Source organism: Copadichromis virginalis, linkage group LG17 (genome assembly GCF_057382275.1).
Source record: "Copadichromis virginalis isolate Kocher_CV1m ecotype Utaka linkage group LG17, C_Virginalis_male_GT1.1, whole genome shotgun sequence".
NCBI lineage: Eukaryota > Metazoa > Chordata > Actinopteri > Cichliformes > Cichlidae > Copadichromis > Copadichromis virginalis.
Window position 1 is genome coordinate 36752577 of NC_140634.1, and position 24717 is coordinate 36777293.

At 41.4% G+C, this 24717-nt stretch overlaps 1 protein-coding gene across 2 annotated transcripts in view; it reads right to left on the bottom strand.

Annotated features, from left to right (window-relative positions):
* Positions 1-24717, bottom strand: part of LOC146689847 (kinesin-like protein KIF21A) — a 43196-nt gene that overhangs the window by 13770 nt on the left and 4709 nt on the right. For both annotated transcript variants that reach the window (XM_085435944.1, XM_085435943.1), the window contains exons 2-12: positions 7880-8102; positions 6121-6303; positions 5561-5710; positions 3489-3623; positions 3234-3398; positions 2848-2963; positions 2535-2730; positions 2250-2439; positions 1261-1324; positions 938-1126; positions 318-365 (exon numbers count right to left, since the gene is read on the bottom strand). In XM_085435944.1, the coding sequence (XP_085292070.1) occupies positions 318-365; positions 938-1126; positions 1261-1324; positions 2250-2439; positions 2535-2730; positions 2848-2963; positions 3234-3398; positions 3489-3623; positions 5561-5710; positions 6121-6303; positions 7880-8102 (1659 nt within the window). The remainder of the gene's footprint in view (positions 1-317; positions 366-937; positions 1127-1260; positions 1325-2249; positions 2440-2534; positions 2731-2847; positions 2964-3233; positions 3399-3488; positions 3624-5560; positions 5711-6120; positions 6304-7879; positions 8103-24717) is intronic.

A 24717-nucleotide genomic window follows, 5' to 3' on the forward strand; every position in this document is an offset into this window, starting at 1 on the left:
TATTTATCAACTCCAGCTCCAAATTTAATATGTTTTCAATGGTTTTGGTATCACAAAACGTGATCTGATCAACACCCTGCAGTGTGCAGTGAAAGGGAAAAAGAGGGCGAGGAAAGAGCTGGTTAAATTCCCTGCTCCCTTTGCAGGACCGTGAACCGCCTGTAGGTGCAGAAAAAGTTAGTCGCTTCGGGAATTTGGAAAAGAAGGAAGACTTGGGTCGACAATCAGCTAAAATCACTTCAAGGGAAGGGCACAAATTCCATTGCCAGTTTCAGATTGAGTATTTGAACCCCATTTGTTGATGGGAGGCGGCAAACCTGGCGTCCTCAAGCTCATGATGGTGATTCTCTTCGTACTGCCTCAGTCTTCGGTGAGAAGGATGGAGGTGGGGAGGGTGAGGACGGCGGAGGTAAAGAGAGCAGACAGGCCACAGAATTTGGGGGAAAACGAAGGATGTTTATAAGAGAGAGACAGAGAGAGAGGGCGAGAGAGATCAGCAAGAGGTGAGTGACAAAAAACCCCCCAAAACAGCAGCTCAAATGATGGATTTTGGTTATGGAGATGTAAAGAAAGGCAGATTTCATGTGAGAAAACCTGATTTAAAGAAAATAAACAGTTCTTTGTAACTTGCAGATCCCAAGCATGTATAGAAATAAAAATATACAAGACACATGCAGCAAAGGGATAAGCGATCAATGGCCTCCAGCGTGTTGGAGAAGTGGCGACTGAATGCAGCACACATTCCATTAAAGAAACAACAGGGTGTAAACTGCTAATGTAGGGAATCAGCAGATAATTACAACACGCCAAGAGGCGACACTCTGGCTGCACATTAACAGCTCTCCAATTTCTACTTCCTGGCAAAGCGGCTGTTATTCTTACGCACTTCCAGGAACGGACTAGAGCTTCACAACTGTGTGCCAACTTGAACATGTACCTCTTTTTCTTCTTTTTCTCCTTCTTCTTGAGTTTCTCCAGGTCTTTCTTGGCCATCTCGATGACGTCCCTGGCCTCCTTCCCTGGAGCGAGGAGGGCGGGGCCGCCGTACAGCGAGGAACGAGTGGAGGCCCGGGACAGGTTCTTCCTGAGGTTCTCGCTCACGGCCTCGCTCTCCAGAAGTTTGGCTCTGAGGAACGAGTTACATTACACAAACGTTACTGTTGCTAAACACTTGCAGCACATTTTAATGTGAAGTTATACTGTTGTTGCAGACACGTTCCTGTGATCTGGCTAAGGCTAAAATCTGGTCTCCTTTCGTACCTGAGCTCCTCGATTTCTTTGATGTAGTTCTGAATCATGTTGCCGATTTCTTCGTTACCTTCACCTACAATTAAAGGAAGTTAGGACTTTAAATGATATAAAACTATGTTAATTATAAAACTAATAGCTTAAAATCATTTCAGAAACATGCTTTAGTGGTTATTTTATCTGACATACTGGTTTAAAACATAAACTGTATATAAAAGACCGACATATCAGTAAGGGGATAGTGATTTGGGTTCCAAAAAAGAAGTCTATAAGCCTAATTATCCATAATAAGCATCATCGTCTGGGTCCGATTAAGCAGAGACACCCTCCTTCACTCCGCCCCCTCCTCAAGCTCTTCCTGGTTGTCACTGAGATTCTTCCAATCCTTCTGGGTCTCTTCTCTGTGGGATATGGCCAAAACACCTCACCTAGCAAGCGCTCAGGAGACGTCCTAATCAGATGCCTGAACCACCTCAACTGGTAACAGCTCTACTCTGACTACTGGTTACTTTGAAACTCACATATTACAACTGTACGTCCTGGGTTTGTCAATCAGATCATCCAGTTAGGCTAGGACAGGGTTAGGGTGGAAAACCAACATGGCAGTAGGCACGATGCTCAGCTCAGAATAGACAGTGAGTGATTTATGAAGAAACACTTCAGAACTGATGACATCTTATCTTAGCACGTGTTAGCTTACTCACGTAAAACTGCAAGGGTGGACAAAAACCTGCCAACATGCTAGCGTTATAGCATGCTAACATTAGCATTTAGCCCAAGGCCCTGCTGTGTATATGGCCATACATAGTAAACGGACTGGTTCTTATGATGACGTCTCACTGTGAACCAACCAACCACTTTTTAAATACTAAAATCCCAGTTCTACAAAGATTAGAACTATATAAAAAATATGATACAGCATATACAGTATCAGCAAAACCAGCTGTGTCATGAGGCTGTGTAAGACATATGTTGTATGAGCTTTTTTGAAAATGTCCTACCTGCTTTGGCGAGAGCCTGGTTTGCCTGGTCACTGAGGATCTGAGTGAGTCGGGCTCTCTGGGCATCAATGGTCTCCTGCATGGCCTTCACTCTCACTCTCAGGTTGTTATTCTCCGTCTGCAACATGGAGTTTTCATGGACCAGGTCGTTCATGCCCTCCATGCCGTCCTCACCCACCATACGCTTTCCCTAAACAATCGACAAAAGGGCCAAATATTGCTCTGCTCATGTCCTCTACATGGACTGTATTTGTGAATGCATTCCCGCCTGTGCCATGCTCTTACAGTCTTGTACTCCATCAGCTCCATCTGCAGTCGTGCTATCTCTGTCCTCAGGGCGCTGATCTGCTGGCTGGCCCTATCCTGGTTCACCATCACCTTGTTCTTGATGTTCCGGGCCCGGTTGGCGTATTTTAGTGTGTTCAAGGTTTCCATGAAGTCCCTGTCTGACGGGCTGATGCAGGCGATCATCACAGTTTGACTGGAGGATGCAAGAATAACGATCAAGCCCGTTGATTTCTTACGGCTAGTATGGACATTTAAATGCATATCTAATATTTATTTGAAGAGATATCACAGCAGATTCTTCCCCACAAACCTGTTGCCACCTAGTGAGTCCTGTAACAGCCGGGTCAGTTTGGAGTCTCTGTAAGGCACGTGAGTGGAGCGCTTACTCCTGTCTCCAAGAGCACTGATGACATTTCCCAGGGCGAGCTAAGGAAGGACACGGAAGAGGAGAACAAGCATTCAGCCTTAGTTACCTTGCCATCAGTATTCACTATAAATAAGGTTATGGTGGAAGAAATCAACAGTGTAATGCCTATTCTGTCCATCAGGGGTCTCTCCTGCACCACGCACTGGTAAATGCTGGTCTCTTACTTGCTTTTCATCACTGTCCTATTAAATGCAGCTCAAACTAAATTAAGTGGCCAATGACAGCAGCGCAGTGTTTACTGTTTAAAGTTCTCCGTAGAGCTTCCTCACCAGCCCACAGTTGATGGAGATGCCCTCTTTCGCTCTGTCTCCTGTAGCTCCAGTTCTCTTTAATCTCTCAGAACCCGCCAGGTCCACAAAGTGGAACTTGGCCGTCAGAGTCTCAAACTCATCGATCTCCGAGTCGTTAGCCAGACGGTTATCCGTCGCGTTATCCTGGACGAAAAGGGAAAGGAAAGTAAATAAACAGAACTGCGACTGATGCAAACACACCAGTCCTCTGTTGCCTTTCATAACAATACTTACATTGTTGTCAGGGGAGCAGACTCGCACTTGGCACAAGTGGATGGTGAAGATGGCATGGGAGCGTGAACTCTGGACGTTCATCTGGGTGCTGGCGGTGGTGCGAGACAGAGCGCCCAGCTTCAGACACTGAATCATCTGTTAGAGGAGAGGTGGAAGAAACAGATGACAAAAAATTGTGTGCTTTCTCATATCATTTCTGAGCTGCACAGAAATCTAAACATAGAGACTGTTCCTAACCACTGTGATCGTTGAAGAGTTCAGTTAAGACACTTTAGCAGCTGAAAGGTAAAAAGACTACAAGAACTTAATGATGACTTCCTCACTGGGAGATGTGAGTCTCTGCTGGAGAGAAATCCTACTCACTGAATGGAAACACTACTGTGCAAAACTCTTGAGCAGCACTCATCTTTTTCTATTTAGCGAGGGGAAAAAAATCTACTTCTATGGATGTTTCTGCCTTTTGTTCAGTTCTTTGTCAGCATGATCCCACGCTGCTTCAATAATGTTGAGGCCCAGGCTCTGGAGATGACTGGTAGTGTTTCACTGTTACTGCATTGGCAGTGTTTGGGATCAGACTCAGGCCAGATGCATCTTCAGGTCCTGTGTCAGGTCTTTATTGGCTTTTTTTCTATTTCTTAACAGGATGACAGCATTCAGATAATGTTCATGTTTTATCCTCCACTTGTCCAGGTTCCTCAAATTTTTTAAAGGACATGCTGCACATGTTTTTGGCTAATAGCTCTTTGGGAATCACCTTGTTGCTGTAAAAATTCTACTTTATGCCTGTTAGACTGTTATCTCTGTGTTTTCCATGTGAGAACTAAATAGGCTGCTAGTAACTAAGCACTGTATGATACAATATGAAAAAATTGCCAGACGATTCTAGAGTTTATCGAGCCATCTGACAGATACATCCATCCATCCATTTGTTTCTGCTCATCCTTTTTCAGGGTCACTCGAGCCTATCCGAGCTGGCTTAGGGCGAAGGCGGGGTACACCCTGGACAGGTCGCCAGTCTGTCGCAGGGCTAACACACAGAGACAGACAACCATTTGCACTCACATGCGCTCCCGCATTCACACCTATGGGCAGTTTTGTGTTTCCAATTAACCTATGCCCCCATAACTGCATGTCTCTGGACTGTTGGAGGAACATGTTTGCACCCATGCAAACACGGGGAGAACATGAAAACTCCACACAGAAAGACCCCAGCCTGATGGTGGAATTGAACTCAGGACCTTCATGCTGTGATTCATGTTTAAAATCTTAGTAGATTGGTGTTAAATGGCTTGACAAAAACCCCCAAAATATTCCTCTAAAAGTGGTCAGCTCAAGGACTGAACTGAAAAGGGGGAAAAAAATACACATATAGAAGGGCCTGAAGAGCTGTTCCTAAAGATCCCATTAAAAAAACCTACTAAATGTAGGTGAACTATCAAGTAATGAAGGGTGGCTAGAAACTTTTGCACAGTGTAACAAGTGTATTTTTACAGCGTTATGAACGAAATGAGTTGAATCAGCAGTCCCCAACCCCCGGGCCACAGACCGGTACTGGTCCGTGAGTCTTCAGAGTTTTTATCATTAACTCACTTTCCCTGGGTCTTTTCCCGTGCATTATGAATAAATCTTTTTTTTGGTACCTGTACTGGTTTTATTTTGTTGTATTTATCCGCGACAACTTAAAGGCCGGTCTGTGAAAATATTGTTGGACATAAACTGGTCCGTGGCGCAAAAAAGGTTGGGGACCGCTGAATTAAATTAGGATTACCACCATTGTAACAGGATTTGTGCTGCCGCCATCCGAGTTATTTTGAAAGCTTTGGTCCTGTCGTTTAGCCTAAATCTTCAGAACATGAGTCACTTTCTGAGTGGGTTTTTATCACAATTTAAGACATCACCCTCAAAATGTAAAACTATATTCTACAAAAAAGATCATTAACTTCCAGTTTGCGTAGGCTCATCATCTTGGTCCATTAAAGCTACTTATTGTGACCCCCCTCGCAAAATCCCCCCCAAAAAGCAGTAGTATATTTGAGCCGCTTTTAGCGTTTTTCCAGGTTTTCGAAACTGACCTCGGCTGCAGAGGTGACGGTGCGGGTGGTGACCCCCACCGTGTAGATGCCTCCATTGGCGTCCTCGTGGATTTTGATGTTGGATTTCTGCTTCCTGGCCTCGAGGTCTCGAGTCGTGTCGAACAAATCGAGCACCTCCTCGTTGTAAAGCTAAAAAACAAGAAAGTCATAAATAATTAACAAACAGCCGACAGATTAGACGACGTCGTGCAGAGCGTAAATTATTATGTCACTGTCGGAAGCGCCATTTTTTCTCTTCAGCTGCTGCCTCACCAGCTGTTAGCAGCCACTTGCTGGCAGTTAAAAATAAAGCCGGGCGCGACCTCGGAGACAGGCTAATGACAGTTTAATGGCAGTCGGGTTATCTGCGCACTTTAACAACCTGAACTGATACACCCTATGCCGACCTTTGACCTCTTGCTGTCTGCATGCTCTCGCTATGTCTAACAAACTGACTTTAAGTTATTTCAGTGTTATTTATCAGCTTGCTGATGATGTTCGATGTTACCAACTGAGTTGCTCTGCATTGTTTGTGGATGTGAGTGTGTGTGTTTCTGCACCTCCAGGAACTGTGCATTGATCTTGAATTCAGGAACAGGCCTGCCCTGCTCAGTGGCGGCCTGTCTGCGCTCCTCGATTCCTCTGAACAGGTGGTTCACGGCCCGAGGAATGATGCCCAGCTCGTCCTCTCCGATGTTGACATCGAAGCCAGTTCCCATGGTGTACGTCTTCCCCGAACCCGTCTGGACAGGGAGGAAAAGACAGGGGGATGGGCCGGAGTCATGGTGACACAAAGAGGAATGAGACATTGGGGTTCAAATTCACACGTCACCCCTCTCCTCCCCACCGAAACGCCAGAGAGGCCCCGACAGGAGCGCGTGCGTGTTTGTGCCGACAGATGATCGAGAAAGACAGTTTTATTCTGCACGGCCGCACCTGTGTGATTACCGTGTTTGTGTGCATGCGTGTGAATGAGTGTGTTGGGCCGCTGCCGTGCCCCGTGAAAGGCGCTTTGTCAGAAAAATAACGGGCGAGGGAACAATGTGAGGACAGAATAATGAACACAAAGAGGAGCTCAGAGGAAGGGTAAGAAGAGGGAAGTTTAAAAAGCAGTTGTTCAATGACAGAGTGTCTCTTTGTACATTGAATTTCAATACAAAAACCCTTTAAATCACACTGAATAAAACTAAGCTGTTATTTTTTGCCTCTATAGTCCTCAGTGTGGCTGCACCTTCCTTTCCTCCGTTGCCTGTGAGTAAAGCATTGGTGTCATGCTGAGGCTGTTCCAGGCCTTCACTCATATTCACAAAGGCCAAAACATGGTGTTGTGTCGATAGCAAGGATTAACAATGATCAGAGTGACCGGTTCACCACTGAAGGTGATTTTTACTTTGTTTCCACACTGATGCATTAAATTAATGTTGTTCTTTTTTTGATTTGTGACTACTATGACATTGAGGCTAATTATCTGAACGCACTTTAATGAACACTAAATCACTGTGCAATTAATTCTGTTGGTATCGGAAGTTACCGATATTTGGATCATCACCGCCACTGGTCAGAACAGGCTAAGAAAAAATTGAGCCTAACACTTCAGACAGTTGAGCTGTTTTGCATTGCACAGGCCTTAATGTTACCGTACAATACATACATCATCCACTTTTTTCACAATTATACACTTGCAGAACTATAACCTCTACATAAAACAAAAGGATTTTGCATATCTGTCCATTTCAAAACCAAGGTGGACAAATGACCTTGCTGCTTTCCTCTGTTTCCAGTCTTTTTGCAAAGCAACTGTGGAACTGGCTGCCATAGCTTCAGAGATGAGAGTGGCACCAATCAACTGCTTTCAGGATGCATGTTAGTCTATAATGTTTAAAGCCATAAAATATGTTTTGACTTCTTGGTTTACTTTCCTGCTCTGGCATAATGTGAAGCAGACACTTTCTACTTTGTTTTGATTGGATAACAAACTTCCATATCTATCATTCCCTCTTATTCTAATTTATTAGAGGCAATACAAAGCTGTGGTGATGAGGACATGTTGGAACATATTGGCAGCACAGAGCTGCCGAGGCTCCTTTATTGCCTGCCTACCGATGTGAAAATGAAATCAGCTTCATATCACATGATGCCATAAATCTTTTGTTTCTGGAAGGAGTGCCGCTCCCTTGAGAAAAACTTTGACTGAATGTGAATATGTGACTGAGCTTGTGTATATTCATGCCATACCGGTGTGCTGTTAACATGAGTAAAAAAAGGCAACGCTCCATGCCCTTCTACCAATACGTGTGCAGCAAAAGCCTGCTGACTAACCTGTCCATATGCAAAGATTGTGGCGTTGTAGCCCTCAAGGCAACCCTCGATGAGCCTCTCGGTGCAGTGGGTGTAGATCGTCTCCTGCTGGGTGTCCATATCGAAGACATAATCATAGGTGAAGGCCTTGTCCTTGCCCAGGACCACTTGGGGTTCTCCTGGCATCACATACGTACAGATGTGACAGCCCTCAATCTTCTCTTTGGGCAGCTGAGGACGAATCCTGGCAGACAGAGAGGGAGAAAGAGACCACAGTAGAGGTGAGACGTGGCTCAAGACTTGGGATAGGTTGTGGAGGTCACGTATGGGCAAGTTACCTTTCAGAGCTGGGAGAAGGGCTTTAACTGTTGTTAATGTGACAGTGTTACCCAACCAATGATCATCTCCTATGTCTAACCAAGTGGATTTATTGCTTATAAATAACATTGACTTTATTGGCTTAATGGTGAAAGTGCAGCTAAGCTGAAGACAGAAACAGTTTTCACTGAGCATGTCTTTTTATGCATGTGGAAACCAGTGTCAGCATGCTGCCCGTGCACCGTACAGTGCCCGCACTGTTCAGGAGTGAGGGAGAGCGAGCGAGCTCTGGGTAAACAGTCCCACCCATAGATTTCATTAAGGAATTGCTCTGTTTGCCTTCCTTCAAATAAAAACACTTCCCCGTTACATCATTTCCTCCTCCGCTTTTTATCACTGCACTAACAGTCGACCTGAAGAGGAAGTGGAAATGCTGAAGGGAAATATTTGGACAGGGAATTAAAATGGTGAAAACTGTTTATAGCAAACCCTGGATGAAAATAGGAATAGAAAACAGTTCTATTAGTATCAATACTGCAATACTCGTAGAAATAAATGGTAAATTATAATGATGGGCATGTGAAGGAAAACCTCACAGTTAGCAGGAAGTAAATGGATTCCTTCAAAGGCCACAGTCAAACCCCAGAAAGGTTAGAATAACAGTGAAAAAACAGACTCTCAGAATAGAAAAGTGTCAGTACTGTTGGTGTCCTCTGGTGCTCATTAACTCTCAGTGTATGTGTGAGGATGTGGCACTTTGCATGAAGTCTGTACTATATCACATTAGTCACAGCAAGAGTCTACAGAAAAAAAGCAAAAGGCTTAGAAGGAAAGGAAAAGAAGGATGTCGGTGAAGCTACAGTAGCAAAGGTCCACAGAGGTGTCATTGTGCGTGACATCAGATCCCAGCTATTTAGCAGGCTCCCTCTCTGGGATTACAGCACTGATGAAAGCAGGACAGAGGCAGACAGTCCTACCTGCAGTAACTGTATTCCCGTAAGAGTATTATAACTGTCAGCTCTGTGTTGTGAAGAGAAGTCCCAAAAAGTTCAGCTTTCCTAGCAGGATTTTCCTGACATTCACTCAATTGCATGCTACAGCAAAAGGCACAGAGAACTTACAAAGCATCAGATCTCATACAAAAACAATTTCCACAGCATTGGATGGAACACAGTGAAGACAGTCATCAAAAATCAGAGACATGTCCAGTTGTACACTGGTCCCTCGCTTTAACGTGGCCTTGCTGTTTCACAGATTTTTTTGTGCAATTTTGCATGCTTTTTTTTGTGTTCTGCGTCCTGATTGGCTGTAGACCATCGTCAATCAATCTCCTCTGTGCCGTGTCTCCTGTCCAGTACAGAATGCGTTCAGCTTGTTATATTTACATAAATCTTTGATCGCTAGCAGTGTGACTCTGAAATGTATGAACTGTATGTTTCTAAGTTTTCTCCCCAACAAACACAACAATGTTGACGAAACGTAGGCAGCTGCGGTAGCACCCGGAAGGCAGAGGAAGATGCTAACCATCGCACAAAACGTTGAACTTCTGGACATGCTAAAGGAAGGTAGAAGTTACTGTATTTTTTGGACCAAGTGTTTAAACAAGAAAGAAAAGTGTGAAAATGTTCATGCCTGTCTGAGAAAAGTGTATAAAGTGTGTAGTGACAGCTTTTAAAGCCGTAAAACATCTATAATAATTGTAAAAACTAAAGTTGGCTACTTCACGGATTTCACCTATTGCAGGTTATTTTTAGAACGTAACTCCCGCGATAAACGAGGGACCACTGTAGTTAATGAAAAGACAAGACAAACTGGTCAGGGAGGCTGCCAACAGACCTGTAGCACCACTAAAAGAGTACCAGAACCAGTATCAACCAGTACTTTCAGGTAGAGCAGGGCAATATGACCAAAAATATTTATCACGATATACATTTGAAAATTTGCGATAACGATATAACTGACGATATAATTGACACTAGACAAAATACTTTACAACTCCCCAACTTTATTAGTGCAAAAAAAAAAAAATCAATGTATTTTCACTTAAACAAGCAGCTTTTTTAAGTGCATTAAAGTTATATTAAAAAAATTAACAGTGCAAATGCAAATTCCTTGCTGACAGTTTAACCAAAAGGCATTTCCAGTGGAAACTGGCCGACATATCCTCAGCATAACCATGTATAATATCCACAAAAGAGGTTATACACACACAATACGGTAATATTATGTTGAAGCGCAGGACGTATCACTCCGCGAGGCTCCTGCCTACGATAGCCTTAATGCTCCAACAATCCATCAAGCAGTGCGGCTTCGTAGCTTAGCAAAGTCGTACCGAAACATTTGACAGATTCTCGAGCGCCGTGTACATAAAATCGTTTCGAGGTCAGTAAACACAACCAGAATTCATACATAAGGCACACAGGATTATAAGGAACACTGTCGATTTTCAGAAAAAGCAAAGGATTGATTTTAAGTGTGCCGTATTTTCCAAAAAACACAGTAATAACGACGGCCTGCTAGCATGCTCTACCAAAAATAGTGTACAACTAGCTTATTATTGTCTTATAGTGTCACATTAAAGGTAAGAAAATTTTTGAAATGATTTATTGTGATCTAATTTTTTTAACATCAGAAAAACCTGGCAGTTTAACAAGTGTGTGTACAACTACACTACAAGGCTTGTTGACACAAAGCTGATAAGAAAATGTCAAGTTAATGCATATTTTTAAAAACTACATACATCAGAGGTGGCTCCAGGTGAAGATGACGTAACTATCAGGTCATCTGAGAAGACTGTGACTTAATGGCACGACGGCTGAGAGCATTACAGGAGTGAATCTGCATTAATCCCCTTTGGCTAGCTTCCCAAAACTTGTCAGAGAGCTGTAATCCAGGTAACAATAGAGGCACTCATTGCAGCTTACAGTGAGGGCATTAAGTCACTCAGTTATTGTTCATTTTGAGTGTTTGGGAAGAAAAATGTAACAAAGTATGAACTACAGCAAACACATTTAGAAAAAAAAAGGATTTTTTCTAATATAGTTAAGTATAATTAAATCAGTGTTTTCTCCAAGAGGGACAAAAAAAGCCTCTACAAATGTAGTCTCCATTTAGAATAAATGCCCAGTCTATCTGATTACGTTCGCCTTAACAAAGCAGTGATGCACTGTTTGTTTTGTTGCTTGTTACGACATCTCCGGGGTCCTCCATTTAGAAATGGACCAGAGAGAGGAAAATAAATGTCTGAGGAAAAGATAAAGAAAAACAAAGGGCCAGGAAAGACTGGACATGATGGCTACAGATGGAAATTGCACCCACAGTGCATCTCGTCTCAAACTCATTATCTATCTTTGCATAACAAGACCTTTATACTGATCTCATTCAGCCTGTCATTTTTTCTTTCTTGTCACAGTAAGATGCACCACTGCAAATGAATAACGACACACTGAATGCACTGCCCTCGCTGTTCAGGAGGGCGAGCGTGTCATTTTATGTGCCTAGGATTTTTAAGCTCGGTTCTGTTTGGATCCAAAAGCACAGACTGCAGTCTCAGCTTATATTTAAATAGTAAAAGTGTCGTACGTTATTTTGGGAGCAGCTGGTGAAAACTGCATGATAGCTAGACAAAACAGTAATAGTTAATAGAATAAATTCATGTTTTCTGGGTCATGTTGGTCTATGAAGCCATGCTTGGATGCCTCTGAATGCTCAGTGGGACAAGAAAAATGCTCTATAATGCCAGTCTATCTCCATTTTACAGTATGCTAACTATCCAAAAACAGCAAGACACAGATATTTGAAAATAGGCTCAAGTCATCACTCTAGGCAATGCAGGAAATAACACTAATGTGAGCCGGTAAGCGCTGTTACCAGCTCAGCCCTCTACCTGGCACACCCTCGGGCCACAGTCTTTTGGCCTGTAACTTCAACAACAGTGAAACAAGCTCTGTAAAGAAGAGCTTCTGCCTGTGTCTAAACCAACTTATGTATTCAGAGGGTGTGGCATGTTTTTTTTGTAGCTCACAGAATACAGCTAGAATATTCCAGTAAAAACTGTGCCATATTTTGCTATGCTTAAAAAATTCTGGATTAAATGGCAATGAAGCACTGCTTCTCATTGCCAGAAGTCTGTTAAATCCTGTCAGTGAAACCAATGATACTACAGTATTACCAACACCCACGTTTGTTAAGTACACTTGTACACTTTCTCACCTTCTAAGACTTAAATGCAAAGAGTAACACCACTACTACATCTGTGATCTAAATACACAATGACTGGGCACATTTTTTTTAGGTACACTGTTGAACTGGTTGTTAGCAAAAACATTTAATCAGTCAGTCACATGGCAGAAACCCAGTGCATTGAGGTTCAATCCAAACATCAATAAGAAAGAAAGATTATTCTGAATGTGGTAATTAAGATGTGGTAATCTTAATGTCATTAATGCCGCAGGTCGGAGGGGAGTGATCACTTTGGTTCACTCAGATAGGAAGGCAATAGTAACTCAAATAACCATTCATTGCAACCAGGGTATGCAGAAGAGCATCTCTGAGCACACATGACACTGAAACTTGGAGTAGATGGGCTACAGCAGCAGAAGACCACACCACCTGCCACTCCTGTCAGCTACGAACAGGAAATTGAGGCTACAGTTTGCACAGGCTCACTGAAATTGGACAACAGATGACTGAAAAACTGCTGCCTGGTCTGAGAAGTCTTGATTTCTGCTCTAGCATTCAGGTGGTAGGGACAGAATTGGGCATAAATCCATCCTGGGCTATTAACGATTCAAGCTGCTGGTGGTGGTATGATGATTATTTTCTTGGGACGCATTAGTACCTTAAAGCCTTTAAGACACATCTTCTGACGGCTGCTTCTAGCAGTGTAACGCTCCTTAAACATGACAATGAGTTAATTATATTCAAATGGCCTCCACAGTCACAAGATCACAATCAAATAGAGCACCTTTGGGATATAGTGAAATGGGAGACTGGTGTCATGGATGTGCTGCTGAAAAATGTGCATCAACAAAACCCGAGGAATGTTTCCAAAACTTGCTATGCAGAATAAAAGGCAAAAAGGCGCAACACTTTACTTTGGTATGTTAAGAAGTATAAAGAAATGAGTTTTGAATGTTTATATGAAATACACCTCTATTATGAGTAGTCACTGGGTGTGTGCATACTCACAACTAATGCAAGTTCTGGCATCGGGCATTTCAGCTAAACATAAACAGAAGTGAGAGGTGTGAAGTGTGTTCTGCTGGTGTATTATTAGTGCGACTGACTGACTTTAGCAGTGATTATAATCTGGCAACCTTCACTCTGGTTCAACCCAAAACACTCTTCATCTGTTTGAATAAAGGTTTGCCCTTCAGCGCAGTGCAGACTTAGAGCACTAATCCACCTTTTAGAGCAGCACACTCATGCTCTGCACGGCTGTTTCTCCAGGAAATTTCAGTTATCTGCTTATGCATTAACACGCACGCACGCACGCACACACACACACACACACACTTTCAAAGCTTTTTACACACAATTTAGGTGCATCTTATGATTTTACCTTTAATTTTAATTCTGTGAGGAACATAAATAACTTTTTCATAGTGAAACTAGAGCTCTACAGTTAGATTAACAAATAGTTGTAAGACAAAATGCATACTGAAAATCTCAATTTGGAAAAAAGTAAACATGTTTGTTTAATATGACTAACTTTTTTAGAAAGATTAATTTATTTAAATCTAGATTTCACTCTTTATGCTTGGCTAAGCTAGCTACCTATCTCGCTATTAACATGTGCAGCTAAAAGTTTGTAGGTTGCGAGTCGTTATGTAATTTAACTTATACACACTGCCACACTGATCTAATATGTACACTTGTTTAGCTTGTTGGCTTTTGGACAAAGGTGAGAATAGTTTCTACTGAGGATTTTGCAGTCACATAACCGCTAACCAGGTCACATTAACTTGGCCACCATATTGGTAGTCTCAAGTGACTAATGCCCTAGTCACATAGTGACTATCTGGCAACCAGTGAAGGAAAAATAGGCATTCACCAACCGGTTGGTAAGCTGTTGCTGGAGGTTGACGGCAGTCACCGTTTCAATTATTTTGAAAGCCCCAGTCACATGGGAAAAAATTTCTTTGCAAATACGTCCTTGTGATTGCACTGTTCGCTAGCAGATGTAGTTCACATGGAACACGCCGCCTTGTCTGCAAACATTTGCCAGCTATTCTCTGAGCAGTAAAAACCGAGACACAAACTGGAAATGGACACCATTTGTCTTCAAAGTAAACGTTCCTTCTTTTGAAAAATGTTAGCACAAATTTTACTTTCAAAGTAAATACCCTCAGTTTCTGGTTTGTATTGCAAAACGTTTTACTACCGCTCAGATAGTAGCTAGCAAGTGTTTGCAGACATGTGGGCATGCTCCATTGCAAACTACCATTGACCAGTTTTACCTAGGAGTTACGCTACAGCTAAATGCTAGCTGTGCTAGCATACTCTGCTAAAGTCCTGAAAACATCCGTGTAGTCACCAGAAGGTGCTGTCAAAGGAAGCTATTGTTCAAAGTTGCACTTTGTGGCTATTGTAGCTTCAGGTATACTGCTATCAGACACATTAAAAGAGCATGTGCTGAAAAATAGTAACATCCATTACTAATTCACTCATCAAATCACTATGCAGATCAAGTCTGACTAAAGATATGGAAGAAAACTGAGCAGCTTTTTAGCACAGTTCAATAAGAGAAGCCACAGCCTGTCACTGACTGATGAGGGGAATTTAGCGACCGAGACAGTGTTCACTGAACCATTAAAGAGATGAAAAGGAGAAAGGCAGACACACTACCCTATATGCACACATACCTATTCAAACAAACACACACACGCACACACACACACACACAAACACACAGGGGGGATTTGTCAGCCTCTCTCCATGTGACAAGTCCTGCTAGGCTCCTGCTCTCACTCTCATTATTGCAATTATGGTGAAAGCCTGAGAAACAGTGAACTCCTCAAACACACACAAAAACACAGGCTTCATATATATAGCCTGACTATAGACTGACTGAGACCTGCTATTGTGACTGATAAAAGGAATCAACAAGAAACGATGACACACTAATAAAAAGGAGGCGAGTCACACCATGACCACCATGCTGCTTATCTCATCCTTCCTAAAACATAGCCAGTCAAATGCTGACATCAGTATTACTGCCAATAAGAAAATCAATTCAATTCCCTAGAGCCAGTTCCTGTGCATCATCACTAACAAATCAACATTAACAGTAAACCTCGACATCCGATTCCTACTTAATTTAATCCTGTGTGATTTATTTTTAGCTTTAAGCACCACTTACAGCTGAGGGCACTGAGTGATTCAGCAAAAACAGAAAGGCACATCTGAGCCAAAGGGCAGCAGACACGACTCTTTTCTCCGCATTTCACAGTGAAACCAGCAGAGTCACAGTCACATCATCACAGTCATATATTTTTAGATCCCGAAACACTTGGAGTTAGTTGGTATGAGCAGTGCTGACTGCTAACTCAAAATGAGTATAACCAAATTTTATATTTGTTTGACTTGTTGTTTTTTTTTTGTTTTTTTTTTACATGTGATATTAGTATATTAGTTACAGATTATTATAATCAAACACATACTGATTATTATACAAGTAGAAGCCTCCAGGAAACATCAACTGGCAAAACTGCAGTTCCTCACATGGCCACTTGAGGCAACTTAAGAAGCTGCAGTAATTTCTCTTGCCAAGTTCCCCCTTTATGACAGATAGCACGTGAATTTTTATAGAACTCACCTGTTTAAGCTGTGCATAGCTTTAAGAGTATATGTTTCTACAATAGAATCACTGTGGAGACTTCTTTGTGTTGCTAGTTTTATGGGCATATCTAAAAACTACAAGAAAGACCGTGTGCGTCCTCCTTAGGGATTTGAAGCCTCAGGTTTACACTGTTGACTGGTAATTATGTAGCAATGTGTTTCAGGTCATTTCACAAAGAAATACGAAATACAAAAGTAATATAACAACTAGTGTAATGAGATACTTTTGTTAGAGTTTAATGAGGTAACTTAAGGCATTATTTTTCAGAAAAGTAACAAGTATTGTGTAATAAGTTACTTTTTTTGAGGGTCAACCCCAAGACTGATAACAATGAATTATGAAGGCACTTTGCTAACCAAGCCGGCTAGCCAGTTGTAGCAATTGCGAGACACTTAGGAAGTCAAAATTATGAGCTATGTAACTCAAAATAACTCAGACAGTAACTCCAAAGTTTTGAAATAAAAACCTGAAATGTTGAACTGTGGAAAAAAAATACTTTTGTATTTTAAAGAATAGACTATCACTCTATTCTTTAAAATACAAAAGTATTACAAATGAGCTATTCATCAACTGACATATCCCAGGTCCAAATTTACTTTAGGACATAAAAAATATGTTCTAATTTAATGCTAGTAGAGTCTAATCATCTTATTAGGAATAATTTAAGCAAACTGGGAAAATTACCCAAAGTAAATGTAACACTGTCAAACATAGCACATGTACAAATGTAAAAAGTGTCCACCTGGTAAAAGAATAAAAGCCTAACTATATGTCTGTAGTTAGCTAGGTTTTTGTAATTAAGTAAGTAAGTAAGTAACACATTATTCAAAGTTTAGATAATTAAGTTTGTGAGCTGCATTTTTTGTGCAACTGAGAAAATTACAGACTAAAGCTAATGGCATAAACCTAGGGTGTGAAATTTGGTTTCAAAACTGAGTTTACAAGTGAAAGCAGAGTTTTGGCTACTTGTAATCATTTTTTGTTCTTTGTTCTTTTTCTAGACACCTCAAATTAAAAAGAAATCCTCTGTAAAAACTCGGGTGAAACAGTTGAAGTTGTCCGTAAGTTGTTGATCTGAGTTGACTGTAGTTTTTTAAAGTGCTTTAACTGCAGATTGAAGAGAGAGATGCTACCCAATAGTGGATAATGAGGCTATAAGCAAGTCACAGTAACACATGCACACCACTCACTGGTGCATACAATCTCACGCACAAGGTCTACCTCGTCATTTGATGCTAATGTAACTGAGACAAGGGAACTGCAAACACTCAGATTTCAGTGACACTTCCCAACTTTCTTCGAGCCAAAGTTCTCTGTTGGGAGGTAAACACCGAAACTCTATTCTTCCGCGCTCTAAAAAGGAAACATAACTGTAGTGCGGCTCTAATTTACATTCTTTTAAACGTGTGCAAGTGTGCATCAAGAACACCTTCAAGTACAGCATAATGACTACCTTATATAACAACACGCACACTGTACGCCTCTTTAAGCCAGCAGGTGCACAAGTTGTGTTTTTCCGTTATTTGTGTGTGTGTGTGTGTGTGTGTGTGTGTGTGTGTGTGTGTGTGTGTGTGTGTGTGTGTGTGGAGACTAGCTTGTGTAATATGTTCCTAGTAGCCTTGGGCAAAGGGAAGAACAAGGAGGTACAGAAATGACACAAGGAGAGAAAGTAGATCCTAAGTACAGAGCGAACCCTCCAGCCACAACGAGCAGCTACTGCTTTAACTCACCACAACACAGCACGGCTGCATTTTTAGTAACAGCCTCTATTGTCTAGCAGCTCGTCTTGAGATCTAGAGCCAATTCATTGGGTCACTCTCTTCAGTGTGCTGAGAGAGTCAAAGAGTCAGTCGAGAGATTCATCTGTACAAGAAATTCATTGTTAAAATGTGGGACGTGTGCACAGATGAAATGGTCAGGTTACATCCAAAAAACCCTCCAAGTTAAAGCCGATAATTTGGGTTGAATTTAAACATCTTTTGAAACAGCTGTAAAGCATTAAAATTGAAGGTGCAGTTAAATGTAACTACAAGAATACCATACACCAGAAGGACATCTATCCAGCCATCCATCCAGGAGCTTTTTTGGCACAGTTTGGGTCTACTACCTTTACAGATTATGGTCAGTACAAAGAGTTAAATTATTTCTATCCTCATGAGATAGACTTTTCCAAGGTAGTAGTACCCCCATACACAGGATCACAGAATTGCTCAAAGTGTACGACAATGATGTGAATCGCACGGCCTTTGCAGGGGTGAGATTTTAACTCAAAGTCAACCCTTTGAGAGATTTTGGACAGATATACTGTCCTTCTTTGTCATCAAAACACCAAAATGAGGTCATAACTTTCGTACAAATGCCGTTCTGTCCCTCTGGTAGTGAATGTTTGTAAAGCTCTTAACCCTCACATTTGGCATTGTCAGGGTAAACATTTGTTTGCCTTTCTCTATTTTAATATCTTGTTTAAAATAGATTATCACTGTCAAAGGATCAAGCTGATAATTTATCGCAGTACAGTAAGAAACATGCATCTCTAGTATGCTTTGCAAGATGATATGTGCTCCACAGTTTTCTCCCACCTCAGACAAAAAAGAAAAAAGATCTTGGGAATTTCCATTCTTTCTCAGTGAACGATGCATTCGTGTCATTTTGCAGAAGCCAATAAAGAAGTATTGTATGAAGCCCACCTTTAATCATTCTTTTCTCTGGAATCTGGTGTGGAAACAACACCAGACAATGGTGGTTGGGGGGGGGGGGGGGGGGGGGTCGGAAAAGACCGAGTAGGAAAGAAGAAAAAAGAGGGCATTCTGCTGACTCAGGCTTTTTGTTTCCCTCCCTCAAGCTGCCCTTAGATCTGAGGCAGTCCAGTCACAGGGGCATCGCTGCACACCCCTACACGTAAAAGGACCCAAGGTTGTCATGGTAACAGCTAACATGAGTCCACGCAGGCTGCCAAAGGAAAAATGCGACGGGGTCACGGATGAAAGTTCTGACAGCTTCCTGGGTCAAAGATCGCCGGGCAGGAAAGAGGGAAAGGTGGAAGAGGATGGTGGTTATCACCTTGAGAGGCAGCCAGAGAGGGCATATCAGCACACGCGCACACACACACACACACACACACACACACACACACACACACACACACACGCCTCCAGCACTGATACCGGCTTAATAAAAACATTCCATTTTGACAAGGACAGTTCGGCCCATAATGGCACATGTGGGAGTCACGCGGAAATTCAAGAAGGCAACACAAACACAGCAAGCATGAAACAAGCAGGACAGTTTTGAAATGAAGCTACAGTAAACAAATAAATACTAATATTAGGAAAAATCTATACTGAACTAACCTCTGCGCTATTTAGACAGAACTTATTGAATATCAGTAAAAACATGATCACATGACAGAAGCTGGCAGATGGCTTGCAGTATGCTTCTCTTTGTGTCTCAGTTCACTTGAGTTGATTCATGAATATTTATCGTGAATACGCTTGGATGGATGCTGGTCAGAGGAGGCGCACACACACACACACACACACACACACACACACACACACACACACACACACAGGGAGGTTTTGGTTCACCGCAGCGGACGCACGGGCCTTTGCCCTCAAACATAATCCACAAAGGTCAAAGAGGAGGAGCCAGTAGGCGTCAGACAATCTGGAAAAAGCAGCTGGGTGCTGGTTTCTAACAATACTTGTTTTTATTGTTGTTATAACACAGAAACTTTATTTGGTACCTATGCTTTTTCAATGTCCTGTCTATGTTGAGGACAGTCAGAGCACACGCCACCTGACTACAGCGTAGAGTAAAAACCATGAGGAATTTCTATACTAGATCTTTTTGACAGAAACCCCACTGCCATGATGGACGCAGGTGTTATGAATCACATTAATGGGGGTCCTGTTCCACATGAGCACTGAGCCTTTATTAATGTGATTAGTCACACCTGTGTTTGTCTCCTACTCCAGGTCATAATGGCTGCTGCGAGGAAGGTCAGTGACTGAAAGAGAATATTTGTGGTGATCTAATCTAGCACGATGGTCTTAAATCATCTTTGCACTAACATTAACTCCATCCATCCATCCGCTTCCGCTTATCCTTCCTTAACTCATTTAATAAAAACTAGATTTTGATAACATGGCTACATTTTTGTTGGGTTTTTTTTGTAACCAAGTAAGTAACCAACTCATGGACAAGATGCACTGTTTTAAAGCATAGTTTTGGCATTTCTACTAGGTTAAATGGACATCACATATGCAATCCTCAGCGACAACATTAACATCACCTACCAAATATTAAAAACGTCCTGCTCATCCACCAAAGCAGCTCTGATCCATTCCTTCAGGTGGGTTAAAGCCACTGGATGTGGCTTGTTTCAGTGCATTCTAATGATGCACTATCAGATTGGGATGTGAAATATTTGAAGGCCATCTTAACACATTTTACTCTTATTTCTGAGCAGTTTCTGCAGGGTGGTGGGTGACGTTGCACTGTTTCCCACACACAGACTTTAATAGAGCGGGATGATTTATGACTGCAGTTAGATTTTTTTTTAAATTTTCCATCACTGAACAATCCACTTGCGGTCAATCCCCAGAAAGTCTCTCTTCCCATGGTGGGACAGACTCCAGATCCACTGCAGATGGACTACAGTTGGCTATGGCAGCCCCTTCTTCTTTAGAACTGGTTTATGTGCTGCTTTACCAAAATCAGTGGGGCTGCATGATGCTGCTGCTTTTGGAAGTTAAAGTTGGCGTCCACTGACAGAGAAACTGTAAAGACTGGAGAGGCAGCTGACTGTTGCTTATTTACTGGAATAAGGCATTTATTACGAGTAACGAGAAGGTCAAAGTTACTCACGTTACCTGTTAGAAGTTTTAAGGTTATGGCTGTATTTTGTCCAAACTGTTGGCTCAATAGGTGCTGCCTAAGTTTATATAGCTTCTTGGTGCATTCAAAATAAGTACATTATTTTAAAGTATTCACTCAAGCCCATCTAATTAATGAGGAAAAGCTATCTGCTGTGGATTCCAAAGTGACTACGAAACCTGAAACCTCACTGCTCACCACTTCTGCCTGTAGGCTTTGAATTTTTAAAGCTGCGCCTCGAGGACATCGACAATCTAATTAGATCTCTTGGCCGGCTCCTTCGGGCTGACTTTGTAAAATCAATTATTTCTCAGATAAATCATTAAGGTTTTGCATGATTTTTTGTGCACCATTGTGCCCAAACATGCACACACAGATGGGCTGTTACATAAGAAGATAGATCTTACACATGGGGATAGGCCAGTAAACACTTTGTATTTGCTAAATCACCCAACATTGTACCACTGAAGTGCCCCATCTGTATGCTGTCAGGTGTGGAAAATTTTTTTTAAAACCACAAAGGAAAGAACAGCAAACACATCTTAAGATCCATCAACAAAGCACATTCTCTTTTAAAGAACAAATTGATTTTTATGTTATATCATCTTTCCAGTAATAAATCAAGGAGACACAAGAACACCCTGTTAGATCTTCTGTTAGATCTCCAGATGTCTTTCTTTCTTGTTCTTTTCTGTTACCACTCAAAAAAAGAAAAAAGAAGAGATGATAAAAGTGCATTTCATCACTTTGGACTGTATGGGACGGGGGATTAGGCGCTCGCTCACAGACAGCATTAGCCACGCAGGCTGAGGCAGGTAGAGGTTGGCAACCTGCTGGCTGATTACTGGAGACACACAGATGAAGCTAACTAGACTGTTACAGGAGCTGGGAGAAAGCTGGCAGTCAAAATGTTTCAGAGGTAAGAATCACAGTTCACCACAACATTTCAAAATAATTAGAATGTTGCCACGGCGATTAATGAGCTGAAAACATCAACGCGAAGCTGTGGTTGAATGTTCAAAGACGTGAAATGAGCCGTTCAGGTGTGACCTGCAAGTGACTGTCTGTGAAAATTAATCAAAGACGGGACATTTTCTAAAGGTTTCGTATTAATCAGCAACACAAAAAAAGAAACAGGTGTGACAACTTAAGAAAAGTATGCAGACTTTATAATGACAATTTGTATTTCGTTCATATTGGTTATCACAGGAAATTCAAAGCTTTTTTAAGTTGGAGGTTTTGTTTCTTCTGTCTCGTCTTCATGTTGTTTTAACAGCTAGGTGTGAGGCAGCCACGTGACAATAACACGATTAGCAAAAGAAACACGAGGCTGAGCGACTTGCTGAGAGTTATGTTTAGCATTAACGGTGGATTTTCATTCTTGGGAAAAGTACAGTAAATTTGCACATCTGCCTACTAAGAGCTCAGTTCAACTGCTGCACTGTATGTTTTTGAATTCTAACATATGTATTCATATTCAGTAATTACTCTGGCTGCCAAAATATAAATAATTCTTACAATTTCTACATTGCCACATCACAACAGTCCCTTCAAAGCAGTTTATATTATAAAGTAGCTGCAGGAATTTCAAGGGTGCCGAGCCGGATCTCCAATTAACTGAGTCTGGCTTCTAAAGCAACAAACAGACTACAATTATTATTTTTATCATTACTACTAAAGGAGGCCGAGGATTAACTAAACATTTGCAACCCAGTATACCCATACGGAAAAGAAATAGTAAAAACTTATATGTGATTACTCATGAAAGTGGCCACTTTCGCATTACTTTCATACATTGTTTTAGTAAGTATCCAAAACATACAAGTTTCATTATATAATTTTTCAAGGGATCTTATATCTGTTTTCACACTTATATGCTTTTCATACAAGTTTCACACAAGACAGATACAAACTTTATAAGATTTATATATATCTTTTCCATATGGGTAATGCCAAAGTGTACAATAGCAGCCCATTCCCAGCTAGGGCTGTTCGATATAACGATATAAAAACGTCTATCGTTTCATTTTACGCTATCGTTTGTTTCGTGGTGTCGCAAAATAAACTGTTTACGGCAATATTTTTTCATCGTTTTCATGGTCACTGTAGTGGCTATATTAATTACTTAAAGTTCTCTTTTTCTCTTATATTTAATATAACCACACTACGGACGGACAAGCGCCTGTTTTTATGCGTTGTCGTTAGCAACAACGAAGGTAAAACCATCGCGTGTCCGCTTGTTTATTTTCCACATAAACCTTTCACAATAAAGCTCAAGATCCTGTTGAGACTTTTCAAAATAAACTGAATGACGTGAAAGAGGATGCAGAGTGTTTACGGATGAAAAGCAACAAAGAGCCGTCAGGTGCTAAAAAATAAACCTTAGACTCAAACGTTAGAACAGGCTTTTCTCCGCAGCACGCCGTGTAATAAATACTCACAAAGAAAATGGCAGCCGTTACAACTTATGTCTAAAAATTTATCATTTCATGCATCGGTTAAAACACTCGACTCCAGGTACACGTCACCCAGCTGGAAACACCTCACGCAAGTCGAGCTGCCCGAGATTCACAGAATTTACAGAAAATGTTACATTTTTGTGATTTATATAAGATAAGATAGAACTTTATTAATCCCTCGGGTGGGTTCCTCTAGGAAATTCGGTTTCCAATAGCACAGCACCGACAGAAGTTACAGAATGTGAGCAGAATACCATATATACACATTAGGGGTGCAACGATACACAAAATTCACGGTTCGGTTCGGTTCGATACTTTGGTGTCACGGTTCGATATTTTTTCGATACAAAAAAAAATGTTCATGCCTTTTTAATTTGTCATTTATTAAAATTATAAATATATATTTTAACACAAAAGTACAGTTTTTAAATTTAACCCTAACCCTTGTGCGTGTTGTTTTTTAGCTCGTCATATTGCAGCCACAGAAATTCTTTTGTCCATGAAACCATAAAGCTGCACTTTCTTTTTGCCTTATAGTCTGATTTGTCATAACTTCTCCGTTTTGTGGTAAGCTTTTCTTTGGCTGTCACTTCTTCACCCTGACCTGTCTTATTTGGCTCAGCAGAACTAAAATATATATCTGTCTGTGAAGGTTCTCAATCATCCAGGTCATCGTAGTGAAATATATATCCTGCCGCACTCACATAAGCTCAGCGATTCTCTGCGCGATCAACCTCTCACATGTTTAAGCTGCGGGAGATTTCACTTGTCATGTTTGCATAGTAAGCTAACAATTAATAAGACGATGTCAGAGGAATTGGTGCACAAATTATCATCACTCACAGATCAGTGCTGTCACTCTCTATACACAGTTCGCGCGATTGCAAAGTGAAAGCAAAAAACACAAGCGCAAATTCAAACACGATTTCAATATGTCACATATTGACAGTGGCTCACCGATGCCAATGACATAATTACCCAGCTACATTTCTGAAAGAATGCAAAAGCATTGACATATATTTTTCCTTCCTACAATAGCCCGACAGGCAGGGCAGAGATAGCCCCGGGACGTCGGGCTAGCGATATTGCGAGCCCTGTATCTGATTGAGGAATCACTCATCTTTGGAAAAGAGAGTTTATTACAGAGAAATGTCTCTTTCCAAAATAAAAGCTATACTATCCGCTTCTTCTGGGCTATATTCTCAGCAGCATATTAAACATATCAGGTCTCCATAAGGAGAATCCTGTGCTAACAGCTGTCTAAATGACTCGGCTAAAGTTTGTAGCATGCATGCTTGTTGTTTTTGTCTTTGCACTAGGATGATGTCCATGACTCGCTTACCTTCAGGGTCATACGTCAC